The sequence below is a fragment of the Rhinolophus sinicus genome, chromosome 7, assembly GCF_057876585.1.
Source record: "Rhinolophus sinicus isolate RSI-liver-muscle chromosome 7, RSI-T2T, whole genome shotgun sequence".
Classification (NCBI taxonomy): domain Eukaryota; kingdom Metazoa; phylum Chordata; class Mammalia; order Chiroptera; family Rhinolophidae; genus Rhinolophus; species Rhinolophus sinicus.
In genome coordinates, this window is record NC_142507.1 from 29,014,222 (window position 1) to 29,041,606 (window position 27,385).

At 35.9% G+C, this 27,385-nt stretch overlaps 1 protein-coding gene and 1 non-coding gene across 6 annotated transcripts in view; both read right to left on the reverse strand.

The window, feature by feature from the left end:
• Positions 1-27,385, reverse strand: part of SPIDR (scaffold protein involved in DNA repair) — a 566,075-nt gene that overhangs the window by 369,225 nt on the left and 169,465 nt on the right. For all 5 annotated transcript variants that reach the window (XM_019716801.3, XM_088799435.1, XM_019716799.3 and 2 more), the window contains 2 exons: positions 24,492-24,742; positions 14,995-15,095 (listed from right to left, as the gene is read on the reverse strand). In XM_019716801.3, coding sequence (XP_019572360.3) covers positions 14,995-15,095; positions 24,492-24,742 — 352 coding nt within the window. The remainder of the gene's footprint in view (positions 1-14,994; positions 15,096-24,491; positions 24,743-27,385) is intronic.
• Positions 6,271-6,436, reverse strand: LOC141568763 (U1 spliceosomal RNA). The gene has a single exon (XR_012491960.1). It is a non-coding gene; the product is annotated as a U1 spliceosomal RNA (small nuclear RNA).

Genomic DNA, 27,385 nt, shown 5'->3' on the forward strand with positions numbered 1-27,385 from the left:
AAGACTGAATCTGGAAAAAAAAGAAAATCTGAACAGACTGATTACTAGTAACAAAATTTAATCAGTAATCAAAAAACTCCCAAGAAAAAGAAGTCCAGGACCAGATGGTTTCACAGGACCAGGTGAATTCTACCAAATATTAAAAGGATCATACACCATTAACAAGTTTTATCCCAGGGATACAAGGATGGTTCAATATCTGCAAATCAATCACTGTGATACACTATATAAACAAAATGAAGGATGAAAATCACACGATCATCTCAATAGATGTAGAAAAAGTATTTGACAAAATTCAACATCCATTTATAATAAAAACTCTCAACAAAGTTTTTAGAAACATACCTTAACACAATAAAGGTCATATACGACAGACCCACAGCTAGCATCATACTCAACAGTGAAAAGCTGAAAGCTTCTTTTCTCTAAGATCAGGTGTAAGACAAGGATGCCCACTTTCTCTGCTCTTATTCAACATAGTATTGGAAGTCCTAGCCATACCAATCAGACAAGAAAATAAAAGGTAACCAAATTGGAAAGGAAGAAGTAAATTGTCAGTATATGCAGATGACATGATACTATATATAGAAAACACTAAAGATTCCACCAACAAACTATTACAACTAATAAATGAATTCAGGCAAGTTGCAGTATACAAATTTAATATTCAGAAATACGTTGCAATTCTATACACTAATGACAAATTAACACAAAGAAATTAAGAAAAAACATCCCATTTCCAAAAAGAATAATCCCATGCATGAAAAAAATATAAAATACCAAGGAAAAAATTTAACCAAGGAGGTGAAAAACCTGTACTCAATAAAATACACGACACTGATGAAAGAAATTGAAGAGGATACAAACAAACTGAAGGATATACTGTGGTCATGGATTGGAAGAATTAACATCGTTAAAATGTCCATAATACCCAAAGTAATCTATAGATTCAATGCAATATCTATCAAAATACCAATGGCATTTTTCAAGGAATTAGAATAATCCTAAAACTTATATGAAACCAAATATGACCCCAAATAGACACAGAAATCCTAAGAAAGAAGAACAAAGTTGGATGTATCACGCTATCTGGTATTACACTATGTTACAAGGCCATAGTAATCAAAACAGTAAGGTGCTGGCATAAAACACAGAACAGAGCAGAGAGCCAAGAAATAATCGCACACTTTTGTGATCAATTAATTTAAGGCAAAGGAGTCAATAATAAACAATGTGGAAAAGATAGTTTCTTTAATAAATGGCAATTAATAATTGGAAAACTGGACAGATACATGCTAGAAATTGAAACAAAACCACTTTCTTATACCACATACAAAAATAAATTCAAAATGAATTAAAGACTTAAATGTAAAACCTTACAACATAAAACTCCTTGAAGAAAACATAGGCAGTAAGCTCTTTGACATAGGTCTTAACAATATTTTATTTGGATATGTATGGCTCCTTGGGTGAAAGCAAGGAAAAAACTCCATCAAACTAAAAATCTTTTGTACAGTGAAAGAAACCATTAACAAGACGAAAAGGCAATCTACTGAATATGAGTGATAGATACGATTTAGGGTTAATATCCAAAATACACGTATTTTAAAAACTCATACAACTCAACACTAAAAAAAATCCAATTAAAAATGAGCAGAGAACATAAATAGACATTTCTCCAAGGAAAACATAGAGATGGCCAATAGGTACACTAGAAGGTCCCTAACATCACTGATCATCAGTGAAAAGAAAATCAAAACCACAATGAGATATCATTTCACACCTGCCAGAATGGTTATTTTCAAAATGACAACAAATAACAAGTGTTGGGAAGGATGTGGAGAAAAGGGAACCTTTGTGCACTAAGTTAGTGCACGTACTATGGAAAACAGTATGAAGATTTCTGACAAAATGAAAAATAGAACTGCTGAATGATGTAGAAATTCCTCATCTGGATATTTGTCCTAAGAAAATAAAAACACTAACTCGAAAAGATACAAGCACACCTATATTCATTGTAGAATTGTTTACAATAGCAAAGGTACGGAAGCAACCTAGGTATCCATTTATTGATGAATAGATAAAGAAGTAGTACATATATAAAATTGAATATTACTCAGCCATAAAAAGAAATTTTGCTGTTTGCAACAACATGGATGGACCTAGAGGATATTACGATAAATGAAGTAAGTCAAACACAGAAAGTCACATACCATATGATTTCACTTACATGTGAAGTCTAGAGAACAAAACAAATGAACAAATAAAAGAAAACAGAAATAAACTCAAATATAGAGACCAAATTGATGGTTGCTAAAGGCAAAGGCAAGGGGTTCAGAAAAGGGGAAGGGGATTATGAGGTACCAACTTCCAGAATTCAAATGTTGATTCATTATGTGGTACACCTGAAACTAATATAATATTGTATGTGAACTATAAAAATAAATTTTAAAATAAAATTTAAAAAAGAAATTCATTTAAAATAAAGAATAAAAAACTAAAATCTAAATTCCAAAAATCTTCAGACTTCTAAGAGGAAAATCTATGGGAAATGGTCACATTCATATATCAAATTAATAGATTAATTTTTGGTTCCGGTGTTTTATTTTGCTTTTGTCATTTATTAAATACCCTCCCTCCTCAAATTTAAGAAGGGAAATTATAAGGAACATTTGGTGCTATTTGGTGCTTATGAGTCAAACAAAACATCTTTTCCCTCATCTTTCCAGGCACCCAGTCATACTTGGTATTTTTCTTTCAACCTCTAGAAAATACTCTCACAACTCTGTGCTTGAGTAGTTGGTCAATTCACTGTAAGGAGAAGCTAGAAAAACAACATACAGTGATTTCTAGTATGTATAAATATGAATAATTAAAAAAACAATCTGCCATCTTCCTATCAAAATCATAAGCTTTTAGGGCACCCTACACAAATCCACAAATAACACAGTCTACGCAACCTTTAAACTTATGTCATATGCAACTTGAATTAGTGCTGTCTAAAGTATGCAGTACAGACCTACACATTGGAAGACTACCTTTTCCCAAAGAAAAATCACATTTATATTAATATTTCTAATTTTGCTGATTCCTTAATTCCCTGCCTACTTAATTCTTTCTCCAGCCCAAACAGATAATCTAAAGAAGGCCTGCATGGATTAGTCAATAACATTGATTTGAGAGATACTTCAAATCTGCGCTTACTCATCTATATCATATATTCAACCTATAATTTCTTCATCTGGAAATTAAGGAAAGAAAACTCTATCTTAGAAGGTTATTTTAGATACTAAATGATTTAATACGTAGCAAGCCCTCTGCATTACACCTGGCAGAGAATAAACCTCCAAATATGATACAACTATAAGGGTAATGTTGAAGGAGGAAAGAGGACAAATGAAGCTATTTTTCCTATTTCTTAGGAATTTATGCTCCAAATAAAGTTTGTCCAAGTCTTGCTCTCACCTTGAGGATATCTACAATATTTCGAAACTATAAAGTCCACAAAATTCAAGAGAAGATACCTACTGGATACATAAAGTCCAATTTGGAGTATTTGGTTATTTCTCAATAGCACTATCAGGAGGAAATTGATAAAGAACTAACAAAATCATTTTCATGAGGTAGATTGTGGCATCATTGAAAGAGCATGGCATTGGGATTCAGAAGGCTGAATTTTTCCTTTAACTGGATGAATGACCTGAGGAAGTCATTTTCCTCCTCCAGGCAACATACTCTCAATCCCCCAACAAGGAGTTTAGAATAGAAGATCTCCAAGAACTCTTAAGAATTAGCATTCTACCTTTTTGGAGGGAAAGGAAAAAAGGGTGTGGCATGAACACCATCGTATGGCTCATAACCCCACCTCAACCTCTCAATACAAAGCTGATCTCTATCACAAAGAAATAAAAGTGACCTCACTGAAATCCAATAATTCAAATATTTATATCCACTCTCAAAGACATCCAAGCTTACCATTCTCTTAATATAATTACTTCAAAAGAAGGGAGGCAAAAGCAGAACAGGAGAGGAGCACATTTGAGACTTTTAGTGGCAAGGCAATATTTTCCTGGTTCAAGCAGAACAAAATAAATTTATGTTCGTAGTACCCCAAATTAAATTCAAAATGATGAGTGACACAAAAAACAAATACAAACTATTTGAGAGATGGAGGTGAACAGATTATGGGAGAAAGCGATCACTCCAGATCAAGGTCATTCACATTTGATAGGTTAAGTATGCACATATATATCAATAAATAGAAGAACCTGAAAAGGTCATGAAAAATTAAAATTATCTTATATTGTAAGATGACAATGGTTCTTGTTAATTTTTATTACATGTCTAAAAAAATGATCATGAGTTAAGCATAGGACTGGCATAGTGCTATTGATTATATTCCACCCACAAGTGATTAGTTCAAGGACCAATATGTGTCTTAGTCAGATAAGTGAAAATCATTTCAGGATTTCTGGTAAAGTATTAGAAAAGAAAACCTTTTTTTCTTAAATTGGACTTGAAGCTGGAATTTACCACAGGGAGAGACCTGCCAACCTTTTCAAAACCAGTATGCTTGAAGCATGCTCTTCTCCCTCTGGCTTTCAATGATGAGTACTACATACCAGGTGTGATAAAAAAAATACGGTGAATGTTTAAACAAAAAAAAAATTATTACAGAATAAGACACATTGCCATTAATCCCCCTCAAAATACTCTCCCTACTTCAAACACACTTATCCCATTGTTTTAGTCACTTTCTGAAGCAGTTCTGCAAGTCCTCTTTTGGGAGTGTCTTTAGTTGCACTGTCATGGCTGCCTCGATGTCCTGAATCATTTCGACTTTGGGAAACAGCCTGAAGTCTCAACATGCCAAATCCAGTGAATAAGGTGGATGATGACACACCGTAATGTTTTTATTTGACAGAAATCACCATACAAAAGCGATGTGTGACGTGGAGCCTTCCATTGTGATCAAGAAATATGGTGAACGCTGCTGCTGAGTGAGTGCCATCCACTGGAAAAGCAAGGATCTTCTAAATGGGAAGCGGCACGTTGAACTTTAGTAATAGTGTGTGACAAGTTTCAACTTGTTCAGTGCAGTCAGTTGGGTGTGAGCTGCGGTTGAGCGAAGGCATGTTTTAAAGTGTACTGTAAATCATCCTCCATCAAGACAACGCTCTGTGGCACACATCACTTCTGGTACAGTGTTTTCTGTCAAATAAAAACATTACGGTGTGTCCTCATCCACCTTATTTACCGGATGTGGCACCATGTGACTTCTGGCTCTTCCCCAAAGTCAAAACGACTCAGGACATCGAGGCAGTCACGACAGTGCAACTAAAGACATTCATAAAAGAGGACTTCCAGAACTGCTTCAGAAAGTGGAAAGATTGATGGGGTAAGTGTTCAAAGTAAGGTGGAGTACTGTGAGGGGAATTAATGGCAATGTGTCTTTTACTGTAATAAATTTTATTTAAACATTCACCATATTGTTTGATCATACCTCGTAATATTCTAATACAAGAATGTGAGAGAAGACAGTTGCTAAACAATAGCTGGGAAAGACTTTAAGTTAATAAATTAATTCAGACAAGAATTGAAAAGTCTTCCAAAGATTGAAAATATTAATTCAGTGTTCCATCCAGCATTCTAGTTCTTACACTCTAACATTCTAGGATTACACTCCAACATGTGCAAGATAACCTATGTGTCTATTAAACTACATATACCAAGTATCACCCTGGACCGGCTACATTAAAAAATTTTTTTTTTAATTTTTCAATTACAGTTGACATTCAAATCTTATGTTACTTTTAGACGTACAGCATAGCAGTTACACATTTATATAACTTACAATGTGATCCACCAGTAAGTCTAGTACCTACCTGGCACCAAACATAGTTATTACACTATTACTGACCACATTTCCCTATACTGTATTTTTCATCCCCATGACAATTTTCAACTGATGATTTGTACCTCTTAATCCCTTCACCCCTTTCACCCAGACATGCCAAGCCCACTCCCTTCTAGCAATCATCAGTATGTTCTGTACATATACATAAGTGTGTTTCTTTTGTTTATTTTGCTTTATAGATTCCGCAAATAAGTGAAATCATACAGCATTTGTCTTTCTTTATCTATTCTTATTTCACTTAGCATAATAGTTCCTAGGTTCATCTACGTTGTTGAAAATGGCAAGATTTAATTCACCTTTATGGTCAAGTAATAGATATAGACAGATCACATCTCCTTTTCTTTTTTTTTTTATATGGGAGAGGGCGAATGCAGTCCCCCACTACCACAAATTATGCAGTCGAGTTTTCCACATTTGGAGAAAATCGCAGGGGTCAGCACATCCGGAGTGCAATGGATTAAGCCTCACCCTGGGAAAACCACCTTCGTGATCATGGTATCTCCCCTGCCAGGTAAGTATTTTTTTTTTTTTAAATTATGCAACTAGTCATTTTATTGAATGTAGGCAAGGAAAAAAATGCTGCAAGACTGCTCTTTTAACATTCTATCCCTTACAGACCCTTTCCGGCCCAATACTTTTCAGAGACCAGCCGATCCCTCTTCTCTCTTCCCCAGTACTTCCCCTCTGTGAACATATATTCCCAAGCCCTAATGAAACTCAATATGAATCACTAACCGGAGCAAGCTAAACTAGAGGCAGTTCTGTGTAGCAGAGAAACATCTTTGGCTTACAAACTCAGATTCATCACCTACCACGATAGTCCAGAGTCCTGGCCACTTGGGCGGCACCTCCACTTGCCGCTTTCAACACTACTAGCCACCCTGATTCTTAACCACAGACTAAATGGCTCCGCTCATCTTCTTTATCCAATCTTCCATCGACGGACACTCAGATTGTTTCCATGTCTTGGCTACTATATATAAAAATGTCTTTCTTTGGAAAGATGATTATTAATAGATTTAGAATAGATGACCTTGTCCACCCACCTCTGGACCCACTCCAGATGGAGAGACAACCAGGAAGAAATCATGGAAAAAAACAATTCTTTGAAGAGCATTTTATGAATTTGACTCCAAAGCCAAGGGAAGTAAAAGCTAAAATCAATGAATGGGACTATATTACACTTAAAAGCTTCTGCACAGCAAAAGAAACCATCGACAAAATAAAGAGGCAACCAACTGAATGGGAGAAGATTTTTGTAAACAGTGCTGCGGATAAGCGGCTAATATCCAAAATACACAAGGAACCCATGCAACTCAACAACAGAAAAACAAACAACCTAATTGAAAATTGGGAAAAACTGAAGAGACATTTCTCCAAAGAGGACATAAGAATGGCAAATAGACATGAAAAAATGTTCAACATCACTAATCATCAGAAAAACGCAAATAAAAACCATAATGAGATATTACCTCACCCCAGTTAGAATGCCTATCATAAACAAGACAAATAGGGACAACATAGGAATGGAGGCACTGAGGCGGACTTGAGTTCTCCTCCAGATGTTACGACAAAGCGAACTTCTATAACCCATCAAACGACTCTCTGCTCATCACACAGAACAGCTAAGAGACTCGTACGAGGATTACTTGAAGGTGGGCAAATTAGAGGAGCAGGGGAAGAGAGAAGGGAGAGGAGTGGACACGCGACCGACATCCGCAGCTGCCGAGACAGAGGGGATCCCAGGATGGAACTGAGACCACGAAAGCCAGGAGGTGGACTCCTTCCACGCGACCCACAGCTGATCTCTCCTGCCGAGAGAGCAGCAATTCCAGCATTTGAGGCAGTAACCTCAGCTGAGACCTCCAGTCGGGCCCTAGGTCTCACAAAGGATGTAAACTCCATACCTGGGCCCCTCCCCCACTCTACCAATCCTACTCCCACCCTTCCAGAGATTTAATCTGGTCCCTGAATTGAGGAGTAGTGTCAGATTACAGAGGAGCCCTATTGCTCAGTATCTGAGAAGACCAGTGTGCAGTTCTGACCCAGGGAAGAGGCTGGGAAGAGTGTGTCACTGCTGGGCTGGGAGAGAGAAGACCTCTCCCTCCCCAGCCCCAACCCTTTCTGGCCTGTTTAGGGCAGGGCACTTACAAATGAGCCTAGTCTTACAATTAATCAGCATAGGAGACAATCCCACCTACTCACAAGCTAAAAGTAATTAAAGATCAACTTTAACAGGACAATATACACAACACAAGACTCACCTTTGGAGCACACGCCCAGAAGAAGAGGGAAGTGGTGCAAGTCAAATATAAAGGACACATAATACATAAGATAACCCAGCAAAAACTAAGAACCCTAGGGTATCTACCTAATACATTGAAGCAAACACAGGGAGTCAGCCAGAATGGGGAAACAAAGAAACATGTCCCAAATAAAAGAACAGAAGAAACCTCCTGAATTGGAACCACACAAAATAGAGGTAATCAACCTATCAGAGACAGAGTTCAGAACACTGATGATAAGAATATTTAAGGAACTTAGTGATGACATAAAGCTAGAGAAATCATAATGAACAACCAGTTAGAACTAAAGAATATAATAACTGAAATAAAGAACATACTTGAAGGAATTACCAACAAGTTAGATGAAGCAGAGGATCGTATCAGCGACTTAGAAGAAAGTTAGCAGAGATCACCCCAACAGAACAACAAAAAGGATAGAATACAAAACAGTGAAGATGGTTTAAGAGACCTCTGGGATAACATCAAGCGCAACAACATGCACATCGTAGGAATACCAGAAGGTGAAGAGAGGGAGCAAGGGATCGAGAACATACCTGAAGTAATAATGTCCGAAAAATTCCCTAATCTGGGGAAGGAAACCAACATAAAAGCCCAGGAAGTGCACAGAGTTCCTACCAGGATAAACCCAAACAGGTCCACAGCAAGTTAAAATAGCAAAGGTTAAAGACAAAGAGAATCCTAAAAGCAGCAAGAGAAAGATAAAGGGTTACACACAAGGGAACTCCTGTAAGACTATCAAACAAAACATTGAAGGCCAAGAAGGAGTGGCAAGAGATACTCAAAGTGATGGAAAACAAAGGCCTACAACCTAGATTGCTTTATCCAGCAAGGCTATCATTTAAAATTGAAGGAGAGATAAAGAGCTTCCCAGAAAAGAATAAGCTAAAGGAATTTATTACCACCAAGCCAGCATTGCAGGAAATATTAAAAGGGCTTCTGGAAACAGAAGAAAGATGAAAACAATCTAACTACAAATTTAAAAAATGGCAATAACCATGTACCTATCAATAATCACTTTGAATGTAAATGGATTATATGTTCCAATCAAAAGACATAGGGTGGCTGAGTGGATAAGAAAACAAGACCCTTGTATATGCTGTATACAAGAGACTCACCTCAGATCAAAAGACACACATAGGCTGAAAGTGAAGGGTTGGAGTAAGATATTTCATGCAAATGGAAATGAGAAAAAAGCTAGAGTTGCAATACTTATAACTGACAAAATAGACTTTAAAATAAAGAATATATTAAAAGACAAACATGGACACTATATAATAATAAAGGGATAGATCCGACAAGAGGACATAACCCTAGGAAACATCTATGCCCAACATAGGAGCACCTGAATATATAAAACAGATATTGACTGACATAAAGACAGAGATCAACAGTAACACTATCATAGTAGGGGACTTCAACATACCTCTGACAACAAGGGACAGGTCCTCCAGACAGAAAATCAATATGGAAACAACGTCCTTCAATGGCACATTGGACCACTTAGATTTAATCAATATTTTCAGAACATTTTACCCCAAAACTGCAGAATACACGTTCTTCTCAAGCGCACATGGAACATTTTCCAAGACAGACCACGTGTTAGGCCGCAAAACAAGTCTTGATAAATTTAAGAAAATTGAAATCATACCTATTGTCTTCTCTGACCACAGTGCTATGAAATTAGAAATGAACTACAGGAAACAAACTGGAAGACACACCAATTCATAGAGACTGAATAACATGTTGCTAAATAATGAATGGGACAACCATGATATCAAGAAAGAAATCAAAAGGTATCTCGAGACAAACGAAAACACAGTGACCCAAAATCTAAGGGATGCAGCAAAAGCAGTCCTAAGAGGGAAATTCATAGTATTGCAGGCCTACCTAAAGAAACAAGAAAAATCACCAATCAACAGTTTATCTTCACACGTAAGGGATCTGGAACAAGAACAACAAAATAAGCCCAAGGCAGTACAAGTAAGGAGACAATAAAGATCAGAGCAGAAATAAATGAAATAAAACCAGAAAAAAAACACAAAAGATCAATGAATCAAAGAGTTGGTTTTTAGAGAAGATAAACAAAATCGACAAACCTTTAGCCAGACTCATTTAAAAAAAGAGAAAGAGGACCCAAATTAATAAAATCAGCAATGAAAAAGAAGTGACAACAGGTACCACAGAAATACAAGAAATTTAAGAAATTACTATGAACAACTATATGCCAACAAATTTGACAATCTGGAAGAAATGGACAATTTTCTAGAAGCATACTGAAGGCTAACTCAAGAAGAAACAGAAAACCTGCATAGACTGATTACCACCAGGGAAACTGAATCAGTAATCAACAAGCTCACAACAAACAAAAGGCCTGGACCAGATGGCTTTACAGTTGAATTCTATAAAACATTCAAAAAAGAATTATCACCTATTCTCCTCAAGCTCATCCAAAAGATCCAGAAGGAGGAAAGGCTCTGTGTTTTACGAGGCCACTATCACCCTGACCCCAAAATCAGACAAAGACACTACAAAAAAAGAAAACTACAGGCCAATATCGCTAATGACATAGACGTAAAAATCCTCAACAAAATATCAGCGAACAGAATTCAGCAATACATTAAAAAGATCATACACCATGATCAAGTGGGATTCATCCCTGGTATGCAAGGCTGGTTCAACATCCGCAAATCAATTAATGTGATACACCACATTAACAAAATGAAAAACAAAAATCGTGTGATCATATGAATAGATGCAGAAAAAGCATTTGACAAAATCCAGCAGCCATTTATGATAAAAACCCTTAAGAAAGGGGGAATAGGGGGATCATATCTCAACATAATAAAGGCCATATATGATAAGCCCACAGCTAAAATCATACTCAATGGGAAAAAGAAAAAACCATTCCCCTTAAGATAAGGAACAAGGCAAGGTTGCCCATTTTCTCCACTTCTATTCAACATAGTGCTGGAAGTTCTAGCCACAACAATCAGACAAGAAAAAGAAACAAAAGGCATCCAAATTGGTAAGGAGAAAGTAAAATTGTCATTATATACAGATGACATGATAGTGTATACAGAGAACCCTAAAGACTCCACCAAAACACTATTAGAGCTGATAAAGGAATTTAGTAAAGTAGCAGGATACAAAATTAATATTCAGAAATCAGTTGCATTTGTATGTACCAATAATAAAACATCAGAAGGAGAAATTAAAAAAAAAACAATCCCATTTACAATTGTTCCAAAGACTATAAGATACCTGGGAATATATTTAACCAAAGAAGTAAAAGATCTGTACTCAGAAAATTATAAGACACTGAAGAAAGAAATGAAAGAAGATACAAATAGATGGAAACACATACCATGTTCATGGATAGGAAGAATTAATATACTTAAAATGTCCATACTGCCTAAGGCAATATACGTATTCAACACAATTCCTATTAAACTACCAATGACGTTTTTCACAGAAATAGAACATATAATCCTAAAATTTATATGGAACCATAAAGGACCCCAGATAGCCTCGGCAATCTTGAGAAATAAGAACAAAGTGGGAGGCACAACGATACCTGACATCAAATTATACTACAAGTCTACAGTAATCAAAACAGCATGGTACTGGCATAAAAACAGACACATAGATCAATGGAACAGAATAGAGCCCAGAAATAAATCCATGCCTATATGGTCATTTAATCTACAACAATGGAAGCAAGAATCTACAGTGGGGTAAGGACAGTGTATTCAATAAATGGTACTGGGAAACCTGGACAGACTTATGCAAAAAAATGAAGCTGGACCACCTCCTTACACCATATACAAAAATAAATTCAAAATGGCTTAAAGACTTAAATGTAAGACCTGAAACCATAAAATTCCTAGGAGAAAATACATGAAGAAACTTTACAGACATTATCCGGAGTAAGATTTTTATTGATATATCCCCTTGGGCAAGGGAAGTAAGAGAAAAAATAAACATGTGGGATTACATCAAACTAAAAAGTTTTTTTACAGCAAACAAAAACATCAATAAAACAAAAAGGGATCCTACTGAATGGGAAAAGATATTTGCCAATGATGTATCTGATAAGGAGTCAATATCCCAAATTTATAAAAAAATTACTCAACTCCAAAAAACCAAACAACCTAATTAAAAAATGGGCAGAGGACACAAAGAGACATTTTTCTAAAAAGGACATACAGATGGCAAATAGACATGAAAAAATGCTCAAGCTCACTAACCATCAGAGACATGCAAATAAAAACCACAATGAGATACCACCTCACCCCAGCCAAAATGGCTATCATCAATAAATCAACAAACAACAAGTGCTGGCGAGGATGTGGAGAAAAGGGAACCCTCATGCACTGTTGGTGGGATTGCAGATTGGTGCAGCCACTATGGAAAACAGTATGGAGGTATCTCAAAAATCTGAAAATGGAACTACCTTGTGATCCAGCAATTCCACTCCTAGGTATCTATGTGGAGAAATCCAAAACTCTAATTCAAAAAAATTTATGCACTCCTATGTTTATTGCAGCACTATACACAATAGCCAAGACATGGAAACAACCGAAATGCCCATCGGTAGATGACTGGATTAAGAAACTGTGGTATATTTATACAATGGAGTATTATGCAGCCATAAAGAAGAATGGAATCTTCCCATTTGCAACAACATAGATGGACCTAGAGAATATAATGTTAAGTGAAATAAGTCAGACAGAGAAAGACATATACCATATGATCTCACTTATATGTGGAATCTAACGAAAAGAATAAATGAATGAACTAATCAGAAACAGTCTCAGAGACTTAGAGGAAAAACTGAGGGTTGCTAGATGGGAAGGGGGTGGAGATAAGGGGGAAATTGAGGGGATTAGAAAGCACAGTCAGTAACCATAAGATTGCCATGGGACCACGAAAGTTAATTTGGGGAGTGTAATCAATAATGTTGTTAAGATTTTGTAGGGCATCCAATGGACATTTGTTGCATTAGAGAGACCACCTCAGGGAAGATGTAGATGCTTGATCACTACACAGTACACCTAAAGCTGAAGCTGAATAATAATGAAAGTCAACTATAAGTTTGTTTATATATATATATAACATATATATATATATATATATATATATATATATATATGTATATGTGTGTGTGTGTGTGTGTGTATATGTGTGTATATATATGCATATATATATACACACACACATATATATATATGGTTACAAGAGGCAGAGTACAGCATTAGGAATAGAGGCAGTGGAAATGTAATGGCTGTATGTGATGTCAGAGGGATACTGGATGGGGGGAGGGTGGTTGACATAGTGTGAGGGATATAAATGATAAACGTCTAACTATTACATTGTTTTCTGCACCGGAAACTAATTTAAAATAAATAAATTAAATAAAATAAAGGGAAAAAAAAGACAAATAGTAACAGGTGTTGGACAGGCTGTGGAGAAAAGGAACCCTCATACACTGTTGGTGGGAATGTAGATTGGTGTAGTCACTATGGATGTCAAAGTGGAGGTTCCTCAAAAAATTATGCATAGAATTACCGTATGACCCAGCAATCCCTCTCCTGGGTATCTACCCAAAAAATCTGAAAACAGTTATGCATAAAGACAAGTGTGCTCCAATGTTCATTGCTGCTTTATTTATGGTGGCCAAGACATGGAAACAATCAAAATGTTCTTCGACAGATGAATGGATAAAAAAGTTGTGGTCTGTATACACAATGTAATACTATTCGGCAGAAAAGAAGAAATAGGACCATTTGTGACAACATGGATAGATCTTGAGATTATAATGCTAAGCGAAATAAATCAGACAGAAAAAGTAGAGAAGCATATGATTTCTCTGATACGTGGTATATAAAACTGAAAACAACAAAAGAACAAGACAAAGGAAGAAACAAAAACTCATAGACATAGACAATAGTTTAGGGGACACTAGAGGGTAAGGGGGGAGGGGAGTTCTAGAAGAGGGTAAACGGGGTCAAACATATAGTGAGAGAAAGAGAATTGACTCTGGGTGGTGAACACACAATGTGAAATATAGATAATGTATTACAGAATTATACATCTGAAATCTATGTAACTTTACTAACAATTGTCACTCCAATAAACTTTAATTAAAAAAAAAAAAAAAACACTGCCTCACAGGAGAGGGAACTTTAAGAAAAGTTTTTAATATGAAATATTTTACATATCAAAAAATTTGTTAAAAAACAAGAGTTTCTGTCACTTGCTTGTAGTAGCAATTTTTGAAATGCATGTTACAACTCATTAGAAAGGTCCTGCATGAATTTAATGAAACTGGGATTATGGTAAAAATAAAAGAGAATGCAAAGTGTATCACACATACTAATGTTAACGTTGTTTATGAAATATTAGATTCTGGTATGTGTGTGTGAAGGTCATGTGTGTATCAGAAGATGATGTAAGACGTATTTCTTACTCTGTGTTTGCAGTCACAAAAATCTGAAAACCACTAGCTTAGGTATAGCGAGAAAAAGTTCTAATAGAGAATGCTCTAAGTCAGATCTTCAAGACTAAGTCTTCTATTGAACTATGGGGAGGGATCATTATACTTATAAGAATGGACTCATCTTTTAGAACAATTTCTGAGACCTATAGCACACCTGGAGAAAACTAAAATCATGAAAATAGTAATGATCAACTTCATATATTTTAATGTAAAAATATTTTTAAGTGGTATGTTCTTTTTCCCAGAGTTTCAGATGTCAGTGCAAGCCTTACCTGAAAGTGTCTTTTCGTAAGAAACACATTGATGTCTCCACAAAGAAATGGCAGATCTCTCTCGATTCTGCAGTCCAGTTAGTCTTTCTGCTAGCCCACCTCTGTTTAATGAATTATATAATAAATTAAGTTTAGTTGAAAGTTTTAGAATAGTTGCAACATTTATATTTTATACCTACCAACCAGAGACAAATAGATAAAACATGCAAATTTTAACTTATTTCACATTACATTCTCTTCCTAGAATCTCAATCCTCCTAGATGAGCAATCTACATTTTTTTTAAAGATTGTATTGGGGAAGGGGAACAGGACCTTATTGGGGAACAGTGTGTAAGTACTTCCAGAACTTTCTCAAGTCAAGTTGTTGTCCTTTCAATCTTAGTTGTGGAGGGTGAAGCTCAGCTTGGCAATGGCCAAGTCCAGTTGCCATTGTTAGTTGCAGGCAGGTGGGGGGGGGGGGGGACCGAAGCCTACCATCCCTCGCGGGAGTCGAACCGGCAACCTTGTCGTTGAGAGGATACGTTCCAACCAACTGAGCCATCCAGGAGCTGAATGGCAGCTCACTGACTTCATTCTAGTTGCGGAAGGCAGAAGGCGCAGCTCACTGACCCATGCGGGAAGTGAACCAGCAGCCCCGTTGTGCAGAGCTCGAGCTCTAACCAACGGAGCCACCCATCCGCCCCAGCAATCTACTTTTTAAAGATTTCTTGGAAGCCCAGTTTTCTGATTCTTTCAAATATGGGCTATTCTCAGATCAATCTGACTTCCTTCCTATTCTTTCTTAGTTTACTGTATTCCACAAACATGTACTGATCATTTTCTGTTCTACCTACCACAATGCTAGGTGCCAGGGATTCAAAAAAGGCAATGAGCTATGCCATTGGGGGTAGAGCTCAAAATCTGCTCTGCAGACAGTGGGCAAACAGTTAAATGTAAAGTGGGTTCAGAGTTGTAGTCAATAATAAAACTTGCATACAGCTCATAGGTAAAACAGTTCTATAAGAGGACTAAAGTATGAGCTCATTATTAGGACCACAGCGATAATTGAGTATTAATCACAAACACACAGCAAGGATACCAATATCACAAAAACAGGAAAATCTCCATTTATGGCAGGAAGATGATTCATAACAACGCACATATAGGCACTTCACAAAAGCCCACTGAATATATAGTCATTGATATATATTATAAATGCATATAAACATGTAATATACAATTATTTTTTTTCATTCAGTAAACTACCTGGGGTCAGAGAAGTCAGCAGTTCCTAACAGAGCTATGATCTCAAGAGAAATCAAGATTAGTTAATTACCAGAATGAGTACATGCTACGTAATTTATCAATATATTACCTCATATAATTATGAACCAGTTCATTGATCATCTCATTACATTAGCTCATTTTATTCTAGTTATATTCCTTTAAGTTAAAAAAAAAACAGGTATCAATACACACCTCCTAGATGATAAAATCAGAGCTTAGAGAGAGGTTTAGGAAGTTCTCCAATATTACATAAATAGTCAAATGAGGAAATAGTTGTTGAAACCAGGAGACACAGCATAGTGCCTAGCATTCAAAAAATGTTAGTCACTGGTGTTACTGATTTTTTTCATTTTTACTTGCACCCTATAATCTTTCCACAATTATTGAAATATCTTATTTTAATACATATTATATAACTACCAGTACTACCTACTTTGTTTTCTAACGGGCACTTGTTTTCCTATAAGCACTAATTATTTCTGAGTGTGTGTGTGTGTGTGTGTGTGTGTGTGTGTGCGCGCGCGCACGCACGAGCTCATACACACATTGCATGCACACAAAATGTGTGCAATATATATATATATAACAGCAAATTTTTTTAAATTCTCATATTTACAAATATACCAAAGAACCTCTACTTTACATGTATGTCTACCTCTACTTAATAGGTCTGACAATTAAGTTCACAAACTTGTTGCAACAATGTTGCTAACCTTTTTTGATATCAGAGAGATTATTCATTATGAATTTGTACCAACTGGACAAACAGTTAACCAAGTTTACTATTTGGAAGTGCTGAAAAGGATGCATAAAAAAGTTAGACCTGAAATTTTCTCCAACAATTAATGGCTCTTACATCACAACAATGCACCAGCTCAAATGGCACCGTCTCTGAGGGAGTTTTTAGCCAGTAAACAAATAAATGCATTGCAACACCCTCCCTACTTACCTGATCTGGTCCCCAGTGACTTCTTTCTTTACCCGAAGATAAAGGAAATATTGAAAAGAAAACAGTTTGATGACATTCAGGACATCAAGGATAATATGATGACAGCTTTGATGGTCATTCCAGAAAAAGAGTTACAAAATTGCTTTGAAGGGTGAACTAGGCGCTGGAGTCAGTGCATAGCTTCCCAAAGGGAGTACTTCGAAAGTGGACCGTAGTGATGTTCAGCAATGAGGTATGTAGCACTTTTTCTAGGATGAGTTCACGAACTCTATGTCCGACCTTATATGTAAATTCTATAATTCTCTGTTTACGTGAGTTAACTCATTTATACTCACCCTCTGAACAACACTATGAAAGTAGGTAGTACTATCATCCTCACTTCACAGATGATAAACTGAGGCCCTGAGACATTAAACACCTGCACAAGGTGAGACATCTGATGAGGAACATAGCTGGATGCACACCCAGGTAGTCTGGCTCCACATTTCATAAGCTTAGACTCAATGATATCCCTACTGTCTGTTAAAGAGCACTACTTAAAAAGATATTTATGATCAAGAAAAAGCAAAACATTGTAATATTTGCATAATGTTCTAGATAATTATCTGTCAAATGTTGGTTTTTCAATCCTATGACTTTAGAGAGCAGAAAAAAAGACAAAATGCAATCTAAAAAGATATGGTTAAAGTCAAATCCTAGATTCTCACAAGTAAACTGTAGGAACTATAGGACGAAAGGTAAAAAGCAAGAGTGAAAATGAATAAAGAACAGTTCTCTACATGTGGGAGTATCTGGTGCCTTAAGATAGAATCAGCATTTTGACACTTGTTTTTATTATTAGTAAATACACTGATGCCTCACACAATACCTCTGCTCCAATTTGATCAGAGAATCAGGGAATTCTGATCAGATTCACCAGAACTTAGGAATGTAAAGAATATGATCTCTAATCAATGACCATAATTCTTATGAAAATCTATCTGCATTTAAAAAAAAATTATACAGAGGTTCAGGAAGGCCCTGCTTGCATACATACAAATTAACATTTTTCTTTTTTGTCTTTTTTGGGGTCACGTTTATTGAGGTATAGCTGACTAATAAAATAGTAAGATATTTGAAATTTCCACCATGATGATTTATATACGTATACACTGTAAAAGGATTTTCCCATCTAGTTATTTAACATATCTATCACCTTACACATTTATCCATTTCTTCTTGTGTAAGAACATTTCAATTCCACCTCCTTAGCAAATTTCCATAACATAACATAGTGTTATCAAAAATAGTACTATGTTTTATATTAGATCTTCAGAACTTATTCATCTTATAGCTGAAAGTTTGTACCTTTTTATCAAACTTTCCATATATATAATTAAGTTCACGAACTCATCCTAGAAAAAGTGCTACATACCTCATTGCTGAACATCACTATGGTCACTTTCAAAGTACTCCCTTTGGGAAGCTATGCACCTACACCAGTGCCTAGTCCACCCTTCAAAGCAATTTTGGAACTCTTTTTCTGGAATGGCCATCAGAGCTGTCACCATACCACCCTTGATGTCCTGAATGTCATCAAAATGTCTTCTTTTCAGTATTTCCTTTATCTTCAGGTAAAGAAACAAGTCACTGGGGGCCACATCAAGTGAGTAGGGAGGGTGTTCCAATGCAGTTCTTTGTTTACTGGCTAAAAACTCCCTCACAGACAGTGCTCTGTGAACTGGTGCATTGTCGTGATACAAGAGCCATGTATTGTTGACGAAAATTTCAGGTCGCTTTCGTCTAACTTTTTTCTTCTTTTCAAATTTTATTTTAAGTGTGTTTTTCAAGGACCCGTCAGCTCCAAGTCAAGTAGCTGTTTCAATCTAGTTGTGTGTGGGCAGGGGGGATAGGGCGAGAGGCGGGCGCAGCTCACAGTGGCCCATGTTGGGATAGAACCGAAAACCCTGTTTAAGAGCACAGAGCTATAACCAACTGGTCTGCCCCTCTTGTAACTTTTTCACGCATCCTTTCTAACACTTCCAAATAGTAAGCTTGGTTAACTGTTTGTCCAGTTGGTACAAATTCGTAACGAATAATCCCTCTGATATAAAAAAAAAAAGGTTAGCAATATCGTTGCAACAAGTTTGCAAACTTAATTTTCAGACCTATGCAACTCCCCCACCTCCACCCCAGCAACCACTTTTCTCCTCTCTGCTCCCATGTGTTAGACTTTTTTGTTTGTTTTTAAATTCCACTTAGAAGTCATATCATGCAGTTCCTGTCTTTCTGTCTCGTTTATTTCCCTTAGCATAATGCCTTCAAGGTCTACTCACGTTGTCAAAAATGGTAGAATATCCGTTTTGCATCGCTAAATAATATTCCATTGTATGTGTATATAATTTTCCATATATATATCACATGTTCTTTATCCATTCATCCATTGTCTAAGATGTAGATTGTTTTCATATCTTGACTATTGTAATAATTCCGCAGTGAATATGGTAGTACAAATCTCTCTCCAATACCCTGTTTTAATTTCCCATGGATGTAGTCCCAGAACTGAGATTGCTATAGCATATGGTAGTTCTATTTTTAATTTTTTTGAAACTTCTATACTGTTTTGCTACTGGCTATACCAATTTACATTACCACCAACATTGTACATGGTTTCTTATTTTCCACATCCTCACCAACACTCATTATCTTTTGTCTTCTTGATGATAACCATTCTAACAGGTGTGAGTTCATATATCAGGCATGAGTTTATATAGGGTACTTGCATTACCCTAATGATTAGTGATGCTGAACACCTGTTCATGTACCTGCTGGCCACTTAGATGTCTTCCACAGAATAGGGTGTATTCCGTTCCTCTGCCCATTTTGAATATGATAAATTTGGTTTCTGCTATGGAGTTGTATGAGTTCGTTATGTATTTTGGATATTAACCTCTTATCAAATATGTGATTTGTAAATACTTTCAACCATTCAGTAGGTTGCCTTTTTCATATTGTTGATGGTTTTCTTTGCTGTGCAGAAACTTTTTAATTTGATGTAGTCTCACTTACTTTTGCTTCCGTTGTCTTCCCTTTTGTTGTCGAATCCAAAAAATCATTGCTAAGACCCCATGTCAAGGAGCTTGACCCCTATACTTTTACCTAAAACATTTATGGTATCAGGTCTTACGTTCAAGTCTTTAATACATTTGAAGTTGATGGTGTAAGGTGGGGGTCCAGTTTCATTCTTTTGCATATGGCTGTCCAGTTTTCCCACACCATTTATCAATAAGACTACACTTTCTCCGTCGTATATTCTTGGCACATTTCTTGCAAAGTTATTGACCATATGTTCAGGGGTTTATTTTCAGATTTTCTATATGTTCCATTGAAATAGGTGTCTGTTTCTATACCATACTGTTTTTATTACTTTCGCTTTGTAATTCAGTTTGAAATCAGAAAATGCGGTGCCTCCAGATTTGTTCTTTATGCCCCAAGACTGCTTTAGCTATTTGGGGCTTTTTGTGCTTCCATGAATTTTAGAATTCATTACAATTTTGATAGAGATTGCACTGTATCTATAGATTACTTTAAATAGTATGGATATTTTAACAATATTAATTCTTCAAATCCACAAGCATGAAATAAATATCTTTCCATTTATTTTTGTCTTCCTCAATTTTTTTCTTCAATGTCTTATACTTTTCAGTGTACAGGTCTTACACTTCCTTGGTTAAATTCATCCCTAGGTATTTTATTCTTTTTGATGCAATTATAAATGAGATTATTTTCTTAATTTCTCTTTTGGAAAGTTTGCTGTTAGTGTCAGAGACATTACTGATTTTGCATCCTGCAATTTTACTGAATTCATTTATTAGTTCTAACAGTTTTTTAGTAGAGTCTTTATGGTTTTCTCTATATAATATCATGTCATTAGTAAACAGAAACAGTTTTACTTCTTCCTCTCTGGTTTGAATGCCTTTTATTTTTCTTGCCTAATTGCTCTGGATAGGATTTCAAGTTCTATGTTGAACAAAGTGATAAGAGTTGGTATCCTTGTCTTGTTCCTGATCGTAGATAAAAGGCTTTCAGCTTTTTACCACTACATATGATGTCAGCTGTGGGCTTGTCGTATGTGACCTTTCGATGTTGAGGTACATTCTTTCTGTACATAGTTTGTTGAAATCTTTTATCACGATGGATGTTGATATTTGTCAAAAGCATTTTCTGCATCTAGTGAATGTCCATATGATCATCTTCATGTTGTTAATCAGGTATATTATGTTGATTGATTTGTATATTTTGAACCATCTTGCATCAATGGAACCAATTCCAATCAATCACGGTGTAGCATTGTTTTAATATATTGTTGAATTTGGTTTGCTAATATTTTACTGAGAATTTTTGCATCTATGTTCATCAGGAATATTACATCATAATTTTCTTTTCTCGTAGTGTCCTTGTCTGGCTTTGGTATCAGGATAATGCTAGCCTTGTAAAATGTGTTTGGAAGTATTTCCTCCTCTTTTAAATTTGAAAGTGTTTGAGAAGGACTGGTATTAATTTTTCTTCAATGATTAGGTAGAATTCACCAGTGAAGCCATCTATTTTTGCACTTTCCTTGGATGTGACTTGTTTTGAGTACTGATTCAATCTCCTTACAAGTAACCAGTTTGTTCAGAATTTTGTTTTCTTCCTGATTCAGTCTTACTAAATTATGTGTTTCTAGGAATTTATCCTTTTCTTCTAGATTATCCAACTATTTGGTATATAATTGTTCATAGTAGACTCTTATGATCCTTTATATTTGTATAGTATCAGTTGTAATCACTTCTCTTTCATATCTAATTTTATTTATTTGAGTCTTTTCTTCTTTTCTCCCCTTGGTATGTCAAGCTCCAGTTTTGTCTATTCTGTTTATCTTTTCAAAAAAAACCCAGCTCTTAATTTGAGTGATCATTTCTGTCGTCTTTTTGGTTTCTATATCAAATATTTATGCTCTGATTTTTATTATTTCCATTCTTCTACTAACTTTGGGCTTACTTTGTTCTTGTTTTTATGATTCTGTGAGGTACAAAGAATTATGTTGTTTATTCAAGGTCGTTCTTTTTCTTAATGTAGGCATTTATGGCTATGAATTTCAGTCTTAGAACTTAGAGTTTTTGCTGCATCCCATTAGTTTTGGTATGTTGTATTTCCATTTTCATTTCAATCAAGGTTTTTTTGTTGTTGTTATTGTTGTTATCTGTCTTTGGATTTCTTCTTTGACTCATTGGTTGTCCAGGAGCATGTTTTTTTAATCTTCACATAGTTGTGAATTCTCCATTTTTCTTCCCGTTATTAATTTTCTAGTTGCAAGCCAAAGTGATCAGGAAAGATGGCTGATATGATTACAATCTTCTTAAATTTAGTAAGACTTGTTTTGTGGCCTAACTTATGGGGTCTATCCAGAAAAAATGTTCTTTGTGTTCTTGAGAAGAATATGTAATCTGCTGTTATTGGATGGAATGTTCTGTAAATGTCTGTTAAGTCCATCTGATGTAATGTGTCTAAGTCCCTGCATTATGTTCCTGCCTCATCTCCGGAAATGTCAACTCCATTTTTCCATCTGCTCAATAAGTCACTTTATAAGAGGCTTACCTGATTCCCTGTTTAATACTGAAATGCCTTTCCCTACCTCTGGGCCATTCTCTATTCCTCTTCTGCTTTTTTCCCATTAAGTTTATCTACTTTTGACAATATTTCTACCTTACTTCTTGGCTCCTTGTCAGCTATCCCCCTAACACAGACAGGGCTTTAGTTGCCTCTGTTCACTGCTATGTCTCCAAGACGTGAAATGGGCATGTAGTAGACCATTAATAGAGTTGGGGACATGACTTGCTGTAACTGCATGGAATTGACTTCAACAAGAACTTTCAAATCACTTTAATTGGCTCCCTTTGCTGTTATCTTCAGAGAATACTACAAACTACCACCATTCTCTTCTGATGCTATAACATCTTCATTCTGAGCATAGGGCCGTCTGTTAATATCTTATACACACACACACACACACACACACACACACACACACGGTGAACAGATATGAATTGACTTCACCATACTATGTTCATCCCACCAGATTCAGTCACATTCTTACACACTTCCCTCCATTCCTATGCTTAAGATAGGCCTCTCGTCCCCAGCCCTTCTCCCCAACTTCCTTTCTTGGGCACTAACAGAGCAATTATCCCTAACTTCTGTCTCTGCTGGGTTCTCCCCATTATTCTTTAAATCTGTCTTACATTTTCTCTGAAATCTTTTTAGACACTGGATCCCTTTCAAGCCACTAGCAACTAAGCTTCCCACCCTCCTTCCTGCCTCAAACCCCACCTCCTAGTAGAGGAGTCACAACACTGTCCCCACTCCTTGAGTATTGGGCACTACTTGTCCCCTGGTTTCCTTCCATACAAGTCCACTAACATTGCCACTGGAGTCTTCTCAGTGTGCATCATACTTGTCATCTTGATGTAGACATATCCTAAACAGATCCAGAAATTGTGCTCTCCATTGCCACATTTACTTTTTCTACTGAAACCCCTTTCTCCTTGAAACACTGTACTAGGTTTACTTTTTGTGGCACTGCTTCCCACAAACTCTCCTCACTTTCATTGGGCTTTTGGTTTCATGGTTTTGTTCTAATTTAACACACAAAGAGACCATAAATTACACAGGTTTGGAATATGCCACCCCCCTCCCCCAATATGGCACACCCTAGGCTCCTTCACACATCCTGGTGGGCCCGACATGTACTGGCCCTTGTGGTTCTTACACATACACCAGCCGGTTTCTGGTCTGTGAGTCTTCGCTCTCATACATCTTTGTGTTTGCAAGTGTTTCCCTGGTAACCAAACTCATAAAAGTAATCTCACTAGTCTATATTTATTTCTATTTCCCTCTTTAGACTATAAATTACTTGAAAAGAAGAAGAGTCATTTACTTCTCTTAATCGTCTAAGACAGCACCTGAAACACTGACGCTCAATAAAACTTGATAAACCCAAATAGCTAATCTGCATTAACTGGATTAAGGAAGCAATCATGTAAGCTGGTTATGACAGAGATAGTGAATGTTCAACTTGGATGAACAATTCTATAAATTGTCTCCAGAAACCTAGGACTTACATAATTGCTTACAGGAATTACAAGTCTATTCTCTCAATTTTCTTTCCCAAGTAAATAAGTAATCATTTTTAAATTAACATTTTTGGTATTTGTGTTTTTAAAGAAAAACTAAAATAAAGTACTTAAAAAAGTGTAATGTAACCTTAAAAGCTTCGTCTTCTTTGCTGAATTTTCAGGAGTCCTGAGAAACTTGTTTTGTTTCTGGGATGTATACAAAATGTTCTCTGTAGATTTCATCCTTGTGTTTATCAGTCTCTCCATAACCTGTCTTCCATCTGATCCAAAATCCATGTGGTATTTGTGAGAGAATTCTGAATCCATGAACAAGCCATTCTCCAAGTCATCTTTGTTTTCATTGTCTGATGAATACTCCAAAATTTCTATAGAACTTGTCTGAAAAAAATTAAGAGAAATACAATTAAATCTGAAGGACTCTTTACTCGTCTATATTTACATATGACTATTATTCTTTTCCCTTATGAATATAGTCATTGAAATAACTTCGCACATATAGTATCTATAGCTTGAACTTCTATTTTGGCACAAAATCCAAAGTCATATACTCAAAGACAAGAAGAGATTAAACCAATTATAAGCCAGAAATTATCTCATAGAAGCCACCAAATTCAGTACAAATATCTCAGTTTTCCTTCAGCAAACTAAAAGAAGTGTGCCATACAATCAGTTTTGAAAACAATTAATAACACCAACCTGAATGGCTGATGATAGTAGTCACTGGTGATAGTACTCTAACACTTACTGGAAAAAATATGTATCTTTTGGATTTTGAAATTTAATGTGAGATAAATAATATTTACTACTTGTGGTAAACCAAACACAAAGAAAATTGTTTCCTCAGGTATAAACCACTTAATTTACCAAAGGAATATCCAAAGATAGAGATGAAAACTTGACTTTCCAGCACAATTTCAATATAATATTTTCCAGAGACTAGTTTTAAATTGCTAATATCAGGAACTATATAAGAAAATGAGTCACTGCCTCTTACTCCTAACATTTCCTAAAATGTTTCTTCTTTCTCCTACTCAAATTTCCAAACTACCAAAATACAAATTTTTTTGAAAACTGATTATAAATAAGATCTCATATCACATAGACTAACTATGGAGAGACGATCAAAACTTTCTTCTGTTTTTTGTCTTTGCCCACACTCACACTAAAACTCTTAAGTGTGGTAGGTATTTTATTTTCCCATTACTTGGTTTCGCAAGTCAGTGCCATGTTGTTCCAATGTCAGCAACAATTGTTCCTTCAACATTTTTAGCTGAATGCTAAGTGTAAGTTAATTAGGCAGAGAGGAGAAAATACACTCCAGGGGAAAAGAACAGGAGGACCACAAATATGAAATCTGAGAGAACAGAGCACATGCAGGAAAATCTACAAGCAGCAGCAAGAGAGAAGGCTGGAGATGGGCCTTGCAGACTATCGCAGAGCATTTGGGTTTATTCTGAAGCAGTGAGGGAGTCACTGACATTTTTAACAGGGGCTAAGAAAATCAGGTGTTAATATGGAATGATTACCTAAACAACATTCTGAATAGACTCTAATATAGAAGAAGGTACTCAAGCCTGCATTTAGGGAAAGCAGATAGCTAGAAGGATCTTCCATAATCAAAGCAAAACATAATGAGGACTGTGAGTAGTAGTGGGAATAGAGACGTGAACTTGAAAGAAAACGAGGAAAGAGATGTAACAACACTTGAGGACTCTCAGATGTTAGAAATGAAAGTGAAGGCAGACTCAAAGAAGATGCCAAGCATCTGGTTTGGGCAACAAGAGAGGTGCATTTAACTAGAAAGGGAATTCAGGAAATACATCTGGAGAGGAGTAGTTGCTAATACTAAATTTGATTTTCATTTGTTAATGTTGTAATACCTATAGAATAACTGAGGTAAAGCTGACAATAAGTAGTAGCTCAATAGGTTTAGAGTTTTAAGAAAGTGATACGGGACGGAAATATAACTTCAGGAATCAAAGAACAGAAACAATGCATGAAACTATGAGTGTTGGGCAAGACTGTTCATGGAAATTATGTAAAAATAAGAAGAGATGGTTAGGTTGAAATCTTAGGAATACTATCAACATTTAAGCTGTATTCAGGTGAGAAGAGACAAAAGTGTTCTGGATTTGAGAAAAAAGATATTGCACAGATATAAGAAATCCATGGAACCTTGAATATAATGTGCTTTGAAGAATAAATGGTGCAAAATGTTACAGCAACTTTGGAAGACAGTTTGGCACTTTCCTACAAAACTGAACATATTCCTACCAGCCAATCCAGCAATCACACTCAAAGGTATTTACCCAAAGGAAATGAATACTTATGGCCACATAAACACTTGCACGAGCCTGTTTATAGCAGCTTTATTCATAATTGCCAAAACTTGCAAGCAACCAAGATGTTCTTCAGTAAGTCAATGGATAAATAAACTGTGGTACATTCAGACAATGGACTATTACTCTGCACTAAAAAGAAAAGAGCTACCAAGCCATGAAAAAACATGAAGGAATCTTAAATGCATATCACTAAGTGAAAGAAGCCAATTCAAAAAGGCTATATACTGTATGATTAAAACTATATGACATTATTTTTAAAAAGGCAAAACTATGGAGACAGTAAAAAGATCAGTAGTTGCCAGGGGTGGTGGTGGTGTGGGAAGGTAGGATAAATTAGAACACAGAAAACTTTTAGGGCAGTGAAAATACTATGTATGATGGATATACTTGTATATTATACATGTGTCCAAATGCAAGGAATGTATAACACCAAGACTTAACTGTAAACTATGGACTTTGGGTGATTATGATATGTCAACATCAGTTTAGCCTTGGTAAAAAAAAAAAAAAAAAAGGAAAGTACTATTCTGGTGAGAGATGTTGATAATGAGAGAGGCTATGCATATGTGGGGCAGGGCATTTATGGCAAATCTCAATACCTTCTTCTCAATTTTATTGTAAATCTAAAACTGCTCTTAAACAAAAAAAAAGTTTTCTGTTTTTTAAAGGAATCAATGGA